This window comes from Ceratotherium simum, chromosome 26 (assembly GCF_057802395.1).
Source record: "Ceratotherium simum simum isolate JZ-2026a chromosome 26, ASM5780239v1, whole genome shotgun sequence".
Lineage (NCBI taxonomy): Eukaryota > Metazoa > Chordata > Mammalia > Perissodactyla > Rhinocerotidae > Ceratotherium > Ceratotherium simum.
This window is the reverse complement of record NC_141925.1, coordinates 15399235-15408342: the sequence shown is the minus strand read 5'-3', so window position 1 is coordinate 15408342 and position 9108 is coordinate 15399235. Positions and strand designations below refer to the sequence as shown.

The window sequence follows — 9108 nt, the reverse complement described above, 5'->3', positions numbered from 1 at the left end:
ACGCCACCAAGCCCAGCCACCACGACTTGCTGGGTGGAGGCGGGGGCAGTCTCGGGGTGAGCTCTTTTCTCCTCCTTCCACCTCCCTGGCGTCACTTTCTGTGCGCACAACTCCAGAAACTCCCGGGACCAGGCACTGCCCCGGAATCGGGGCCTTCCCAGTCCTGCCTTCGGGGAGGGAGGATGGGGGTGGCTCGCGGAGGCCAGTTCCAGGCGCGTCCTCAAGTCCCTCGCGCCGCCCCGCGTCGCTTTAAGGCGGAGGCCCGGGAGGGGGCCGGCCCCGCGCGCCGCTCCAGCCTTCGGCATTTCCTCCCCGCTAGCTGGCGCGGCCTCGCCTCCCCTCGGAAGAGGAAACTCCCGGGGCCCGAGTAACGGGAACAGCGCGGAGGGGAGCGGCGGGGGACCCGGGGGCCGGCGGCGCCAGGAGGGCCAGCCAGGGTAGGCGGCGAGGGGGTCCGGGCCAGAAGCTGGCCGCGGGGCGCCGGGCGGGGAGGGCCGCCGGGCCGGACGCGGCGCGCAGCGGGCGCAGGGCGCGGCCCGGAGCCCGGGAGTGCAGGGCGGGCCGCAGCTGGAAGGAAAACTTGAGCTGGGAGAGGAGGCCGAGCTGGAGGGCGGCTTCCCCCGGCCCTGCGAGGGGGGAGCCGCCGCGGAGGCCAAGGAGAGCGGGAGAGCGGGGCTGCCCGGGCGCTGCGCGCATGCTGGTCCGGGGGCGCCGCCGGGGCTCGCGCCCTGGGCTGCTCGGCCGCCGCGGCCCCAGGCGCCCGGCATGTCGGTGCACTACACTCTCAACCTGCGCGTCTTCTGGCCTCTGGTGACCGGCCTGTGCACCGCTCTCGTGTGCCTCTACCATGTCCTGCGGGGAAGCTGGGGCGTCCGGGCCGAGCCCCCCGACGGCGCGGATGGCGGCTTCCCGCTGCTCAAGGTGGCCGTCCTGCTCCTCCTCGGCTACATCCTCCTGCGCTGTCGCCACGCTGTCCGGCAGCGCTTCCTGCCCGGGTCTCCCCGCGTGGGGGGCCACTCCGCCTTCTCCCCTAGACACTTCCGAGAGCCGAGCCTCGGCATCTTGCTGGAGAGTTACTACGAGCACGAGGTGCGCCTGTCGCCGCACGTGCTGGGCCACAGCAAGGCGCACGTGAGCCGGATCGTGGGCGAGCTGGTGCGGGCTGGCCGCGCGCGGGGGTCCCCAGGTCCCATCCCTGGTGGAGCGCTGGCCTTGGCCTTCCGCGGAGACTTCATCCAGGTGGGCAGCGCCTACGAGCAGCATAAAATCCGCCGGCCCGACGGCTTCGACGTGCTGGTGCCGCTGCGCCTCCCGCCGCTGGTGGCGCTGGAGCCGCGGAGCCTGGGCGCGGAGCCCGCGCTGTCCCCAGCCTTCCATGGCTGCTTCGTGTGCGCGCTCAAGGCGCCCCCGGGGGCCTCTGGGAGCCAGTGGCTCCGGGACTGCAAAGCCTTCACCGACGGCTTCTGCGTGGACGTGCGCGGGCGGCGCCACCTCTCCGCCACGCTGGTGCTGCGCTGGTTCCAGTCGCACCTGCAACGCTCCCTGGCCACCGTGCGCTACAGCCTGGAGGGGCGTTGTCGCGTCAGCCTGACCCCAGGTGGCCTGGAGCAGCCTCCCACCCTGCACATCCTGCCCTGCCGCACCGATTACGGCTGCTGCCGCCTTTCCATGGCCGTGCGTCTCATCCCCGCCGTCCATTTGGGCGACAGCGTCTTCCTCGTGGCACCGCCACCGCCACCCTCGCCCTTCGGGCCCCTTTTGGAGCTCCCGGGAGGCCTGCGTGCTGATGCACTGTGGGGCGTGAACACAGCGCGCCAGGAGCAGAAGCTGCTGAGCTGGCTGCAGGAACGGGCCCCTCCAGGTGCCTGCTACCTCAAGTGCCTGCAGTTACTTAAAGCTCTGCGAGACCTGGGCGCCCGCGGGCTGGACCCGACGGCCGCCGCCCAGTGGGGACGCATCCTGTCCTCGTACGTGCTCAAGACGGCGCTGCTGACGGTGCTGCTGCGCGAGGCGGCTCCGGCGCAGGGCTGGGACGAGGCGTACCTGGTTGAGCGCTTGGAAGAGTTAGTGCAGTTCCTTAGGGACTGTCTGCTGCGACGCCATACGCTCTTCCACTGCGTGCTGGGCCCCGGCGGGGCGGCCGCCGAGGTGGGCCCACTGCCCAAGGTACTGCGTGAAGCCGCCCCGGTTAACCTCTTGGCCGCGTTCGACAGGCACGCCCGGGAATTCGCGGCGGCGCGGCTGCTGTCCACGTGGCAAAGGCTGCCCCAGCTTCTCCGGGCCTATGGGGGTCCCCGCTACCTTGCCAGGTGCCCCTCACCCCGGAGTCAGCGCACCCAGGGGTTCCCTGAAGATGAACCATAAGCCCTGACAGCGCCCCCACCTGGCCTAATGCTCCTAATGCCTCGCCCACCGGGTGGGGGTGGGGATGGCAGTGAAGCCAGTTGAACGCAAGGAAGATGAGCTGCAGAAGGTGTTGGAAAATTGAGGATGACATTCGGTAGCTTAAATGTCACCTCTGGCTCCACAATCCAGCATGGTTATGGCATGTTGTTCTTCACGCCCACCAGGGTGTCCGGGCAAGCTACAGAAAGGCACCCAATGGCAGCAGCTACCAGTTGGTCCAAAAGTTGGTTTGTGTGGAATGCTTCTGTGGAATGATCCTGCTTTTAGGGAAGCCCAGCAAAGGAAGCAAGAACTAGCTGCAAGGCAAGTTCCCTCTGTCGGTTTTTAAGACACAGATCTCTCTGGCCTCAAAATTTAAAGAGGGGCATTTTTTGAGGTAATTACTTGCTAGGTCCTGGGTTCCTGATGGTCTTTAAAAAAAAATCTGAATCTTCATCTGCAACTGGAATTGAAGTTCTATTCTAGGGGCTAATGATCTAAGGAACACAGTTTCCATTCTTCAAATTAATATTAATCAATTTGAATAATTTGAATTATTTTAAATGGTGCAATCACAGGATCATGAAGAATTAATTCACAGGTATTGAGAGGCAGTCAAGAGTTGGTTACAGAAACTTTCAGAACAAATAGCACTTTATTTTGATCAATTCTTTTGTTTCGTGGTCATCGCTAGTGCCAAATGTTGCATCTGAAAGGGAGGCGGGTTCCATTTACTATTAAGAAATGTGCAGTCTTGAACAGCAGGCTGGCTTAACATCCCTCCAGGCACACACGCCTGTATACTCGTCAACACCCATTCGCTGAGTGCCTCCTGTGAGCCAAGCACAGTGCAGAGTAGCAACAGATACAGGTTTAAAACAACACTGGTGAGGGCGGAAAAAAAGTCGGGTCCCGAGAATGATGTATTTCAGTCTTTGCCTATCAAGGGGTCTCGCCAGGGCCTGCTGCTGGCTGGAGACAGAAACTCTTTTTGTTTTAAGGCTTTCTAGCAAACTCCGTTTCGTGGAGATTTCTTTCTGAGTTTAATGAGATGATCAAGAGGACGTGCCTGCTGCCCTAGTATGTAGTTAGCTCTCTCAGTCAATGCTCAGTGATGGCTGGTGGTTATAAAGTTTTTCTCCCATTGCCCAAGCGGCCTTCAAGTGGTTTCAGGAGCCTTCGATTCAGCACAGGGCTTGCAAAGCATTTCACTCAGAGTTCAGTATCTTGGGCTCTGTGCTTGAGGATCAGTTACTCACCGATCAAGGGAGACAGCCCTTGGCAGTGGTCTGCTCTTTTTTTCTCTTTGGGCATAAATGTCACCAGGTTGGGTGTATTTTGCACCCAGGAGGAGACCATTCTGAAATTCCTCCTTGTCCTCCCAAATTTCTAACAGCCCTCCATTGTATCAGTTGACTTAAAACTCAATTTGACTTTAAAATGGTCCATCATCTGCTTGCCTAATAGAAAATGCAGGCGTTCCAGTGTTCCACTCTGGGATTTTTTTTTTTTTTAAAACAAAGCCATGCACTTCTTTAGACTCTTAAAGGTAAAACTTGGAAGATAGAAGTAGCCACCCAAATAGGGCCATTGTTTAATTTCTGAGTTATTTTGAGGGAACTCTTTAAACTTTTTTTAGGGGACCTTCTCGGCCATTGCAGGAAATCATTGTAAATAAATGATTTATAGAGAATCCTTCTCATCAGAGCTGCAGAGACTGTTTTTTTCCTTTGCAACCTTGGACTGTAAGAGAAACAGTTGCAAATGTTATGCTGTCTCTTTGAGGTTGTTTTGGGGACGTTTCCCCTTAATACCACAAAGGCCATTCCTAGCTTTTGAGGTCATAAGGTACTGCATTTAGCAAAGGTTCAGTCTGCCAACTTCCTGCAAAGATATAAACTGCACAGTGTTTTTTAAAATAAATGCGAAGAGTAAGTAGGTCTTTATATGTGTATATATATATATTTATAATGTTTTCATACTCAGCCACAATTTCCCCTGTAGTCATTAAAGTCTACTGGGGTGGGGGACAGCAAAGTTATTGGAAGGATTATAAAGCTTGAAAAGCTGAATTTTCCAAATATCTCTAGCTGAGTTGATAGGTTCCTTTTTTTAAAAATCTTACTAGTGTTTTGAAGTTTAAATCTGGTAACATACTGTTCTTGTAGTTTTTTTATTATATATTTTTTTCAGGTTAATTACCCAAGCCTCATCCATCCTCAAGATTTTTAATTTTTATTTTATTTTTTAAATTAATGGGGCATTGTGTTTGTGAATTTTTAAAATATTCATGTTTTATTTAAATGCCATGCTGAGCAATTATTCTCTGTACATGGTAACCAAATCAGAGATTTCGATCAATTTTGATCAATGTTTAGTAATCCCACACATGTACTGTGTACAAAGAAATAATATGGCATATTAGCCAGGAGAGATGGTTGCCTGAGGCACTTAAATTAAGCTCAATTCTGTATTTTATTAGGGCTCCATCATATCCTGGATCTGAAACATACACATTTTTGGTGTGTACTTGGTACTGGAGATTCATATATGCAAATATTCTCATACAAGAAGGTTCAAAATTGCTCATGTTAAAAAAAAAAAAAAAAAGGTTAATTGTCCATCCAGTGCCCAAAGAAAATGTTTTGGGGAAGATGACTCAGCCGTTTTGCCACGAGACACCCTTTGGTGGCTCCCAGTGCCCGGTCTGGGGAGCCATCCTGGAATGCTCGTGGGCTGGGAGAATGAGACTTTTTTTTTTGCAAAATGAAACTGAAGCTGAAAGAAGGGGGAATTCGAGGGAATCAAGAGAAATCGGAAGAATTCAGGAAGAAGGACTTAAGATGGAAGTGAAAGGAAGAGATGGGGAGAAGGGGAGACGGGTTGGAAATCATGTGAGGGTGTGAAAGGGGTTTGGGTTAGGAAACACATTTTTAGGTATGTGCTATTTCAAACCAGGGGTCGCAAACTCAGCAGCCTGCAGAAACAAGACAGGGAGATAAATAAGGGCGGGGGCGGGTGGGCAGTGGGGACTGTGGCCGTCATAAGAGGAGCAGCCAGGGCTCAGCTCCATGCAGGGAAACGGGGTAGGGAGGAGCTGGAAATCAGGATTTTTTTTGTAAGTGAAACTTTCTGAGTTTTAAACATAATTTTAAAATGTCCAAAACACCATGTGGGCCAGACAAAACATTTGGTTGAGCCTGGGGGCCACCAGTTTGCGACCCCTACCTTATACAGTTAACCCCTCGAGTATGTATAAGGGTATATCTATTGTTATGGATATGATGTTATACATAGTTGGGGGTGTGCTATTTCAATCTTTATCTCTGAGAGCTAAGCTTTATTGTAGAAACAAACCAAAAAAATTAACACAGCCACAGATAACACTTAACTCCCAGTTCCCAGAAGGACCCTCAATCCTGGAGCCTCTTTTTGAGTCAGATCCTCTGTCAAACCCCTGGGGACCAGTTCTTGGCATTTCCTTCCGGGTGAGTCGAGGCCAATCCCCTTGGCTCTGTCGGAGTTTGCAGATGAGTAATCGGGAAGGATTGCAGAATAACTTGTTTCTTTCTTATTTGTATTTTATTCTTATTTTTAAATTAATGATTATGTTTTTAGTAGTTTCCTAGCCTGTGGCTTAGCAATGATGGTTGGTGGCTGTGAACACCAGAAAAACAGTGCTGGGTCTTTGGGCCAAGCTTCTTCCGCTTGTCACCCTTCCCACAGCCAAGAAGACTGTTCTGATCAGAGGTTTCTCTCTCTTTCTGACTCCATGGCTCCCCCCGAAATTGACATCCCAACATTCGGAAGGAATTAACCTAACATGTTTCCAAAGCGTCTCTACTAACCTCATGGAGTAAGTCACTTTTTCTGTAAAATGTGGCTTTCCACATTGATGATGAAGACTCAATTTATCCCTGTCCACATGGAGGAAGGCTATTACTTCCTCCCCAGTGGTGGGGAAAATGAACCTCATTAACATTTTCAGTGTCCCTCAAGAGGGAAAAAAAAGTTCAGTGTTATCATCTTGGCGTTTGTTAATTTTTTTTTTTTTTAAATCTCACGTCTGTCAGACACTACTGTTTATTTTTTTATACCTACATAGCACATGATTTGGTGGGGATAAAGCAAGTATAAATTGGGAGAGGGTGAAGATACATGTAATCTATACAGAGAGAAGAGACTAAAACGCACAGCTCAATGATATATAGTCTGGTTTTTGAAGTATCAGATATTCAGGAATATTTTTAGCACCTTTTGCTTTTAAAAAAAAAGTGCCTTCATTCAGTCACTTGACTTTAAAACATTCCTCTTACTTTACTGTTATTTTTAAGGTGTATTCTGACCCCAAACTGTGTATTATGATGCAGTCTGTCGGCTGTGGTCATAGTGTATTGTGTTCCAATAACAGAGACCAAAGAGTTAATCAGATATAGTTCAGCTGCTACAGTTGTGTGATTAAAAGGCATTTTAGTCACCAAATTTCCATGGCCCAAACAGTTGAGGCCTGAGATTTGTTTTCTATTTCAGGTTGGAGTAAATTTGCACTTTTAATCATATGGGTCATTTGGGGGCCTTGTTCTTTTGTACTTTGCTTTATTAATAAAGGAACTTGTAGAAACTTCTGGACTGGATGTCAGATTTGGGGAGCGCTCTCGTCTTCCTGGAGGGCTTCTGATGCCTTACACCAGCCTCACTTGCTTTCAGCGTCTGAGTGTATGGGAACTGTTTCCTGTGCAGCAAAGCTGGGATCATTGTATGGAATTGGCCCTGCACACAGGTGGGAAAGGATGCCAGTTCCTGGCTCTGTAGGTTTGCAGCCTGGGGCCCGCCTTCAAGGCTTCTTTTTCCTTGCCTAGAACCTTCTGCCTCTGCCCCTCCTCTCTGCTCCCACCTCTACCCCACGCCCTGCTCCCACACACACCCCTAAACACAATTCAAGTCTTGGCCTGTGGCTAATTTATAGCTCAAGAAATTGTGCCCAGAAATCTCTTAGGCCCTCGGGTAAGGTAAACATTTGCTAATAGGAGAAACCACCAGGCTTAGTGAGAGATGGAATCTTGGAGACTAGGTAGGACTCTGTGAAGCCGTGGAGCCAGGTGGAAGTTTAGGGAAACCTGCAGCCACAGGCTGATTAAACAATAGTTGTGTAGGATGCTTCCCCAGGGGAAGGCGGGACATGTGCTTCCTTTTAATGTTCAACAGGTAGTTGTTGAGTGGCAACTGTCCCCGGGCATTGAGCACACACTCAGTGATGACCAAGACAGATGAGGTCTCTCTCTCCTGAGCTCACAAACTGCTGTGAGAGGCAGGCAATTAAAGAAGCCGTTTCCGTACAGTGTGGTGGGTACCAAGTGCAGGGGAAGGGTCTGAAAGCACAGAAGTGGGGCACCTCATGCAGTCCAGGGGTTTCAGGGAGGGCTGCTCAGAAGAAATGACATCTCAGTTGAGATCCAAAGATAGGTAGGAATTCACTAAGTGAAGGGAGTTGGACTGGAGAAGAATGTGTCAAACACAGAAGTGAAAGGAGCATTTCAGTCTGGCTGGAAAGTGGGGCGGGCTGGAGGGAGGAGACTTCAGGGGCAAAGGATGAGCTAGGAGAGGTAGGAAGGTGCCAGGACACAAGGGGTCTTGAAGCCAGAGCTTCTGATGCTGGAGTGTGCAAATGACCTGGATGTCTTGTTAAAATGCAAGTTCTGATTCAGCAGGTCCGGGTGGGACCTGAGATTCTGCCTTTTCTGATAGGCTCCCAGGTGACGGTGATGTCGCTGCTCCAGGGGCCACACTTTGATCACAAGGTTGTAAACCACTGAAAGTCTGGACTGACCTGGAAGATACTGGTGAACCACTTTGGACAAAACATGGCAGGGTCACGTTTGAGTCTTGCTCACTCTGGCTGCAAGGTGGAGAATGGATTAGGAAGGGTTGGCAGGGGGCCGGCCCCCGGGCTTAGCAGTTAAGTGCACGCGCTCCGCTACTGGCGGCCCAGGTTCGCATCCCGGGCACGCACCGACGCACCGCTTCTCCAGCCATGCTGAGGCCGCGTCCCACATACAGCAACTAGAAGGATGTGCAACTATGACATACAACTATCTACTGGGGCTTTGGGGAGAAAAAGGGGGAAAAAAAAGGAGGAGGATTGGCAATAGATGTTAGCTCAGGGCCGGTCTTCCTCAGCAAAAAGAGGAGGATTGGCATGGATGTTAGCTCAGGGCTGATCTTCCTCACAAAAAAAAAAAAGAAGGGGTTGGCATTTTATTTAGTTTTGTAAATAAAGATTTATGGGACCACAGCCATGCCCATTCATTCACATACTGTCCCTGGCTGCTTTCACACTCCAGAGCAGAGTTGAGTAACTGCGACACAACACTGCAAATATGTACTCTCTGGCCCTTTACAGAAAAAGTTGGCCGGAAGTCATTGGATGCTGTAGTGGTCCAGGCCTGGGCAGGGGGCCTGAGGTGGGGACAGAGACACAAGTTACTCGGGAGACATGGTTAGGGCCAGCGCTTTAACGCCCAGAGCCCTGTCTTCTAGTCTCGCATCCTGCACTTCTCATCTGTGTGTCTCTCTGCAGGTTACCCTCATCCTCTCTGAACCTTGATTCCCTCATCGGTGAAATGGGATTAATAATAGAACCTCCCTCAGTGACTGCGTGATTGAGGAGTGATTGAGGACTAAGTGATATTGTGCCTGCAAAGTGCTTTAAGCGCCCAGTACGCG

At 51.5% G+C, this 9108-nt stretch overlaps 1 protein-coding gene across 1 annotated transcript; it reads left to right on the top strand.

Moving 5' to 3' along the window:
• Positions 1 to 461: 461 nt before the first annotated feature.
• ITPRIPL2 (ITPRIP like 2) lies at positions 462 to 7936 on the top strand. Its single transcript, XM_004441828.3, has one exon. The coding sequence runs from the start codon at positions 766 to 768 to the stop codon at positions 2362 to 2364; it is 1599 nt and encodes a 532-aa protein (XP_004441885.1). The 5' UTR covers positions 462 to 765; the 3' UTR covers positions 2365 to 7936.
• The last annotated feature ends 1172 nt before the right edge of the window (positions 7937 to 9108 follow it).

Coding starts and splice junctions, on each gene's coding strand:
- ITPRIPL2 (XM_004441828.3), top strand. CDS start 766: ATGTCGGTGCACTACACTCTCAACCTGCGCGTCTTCTGGCCTCTGGTG.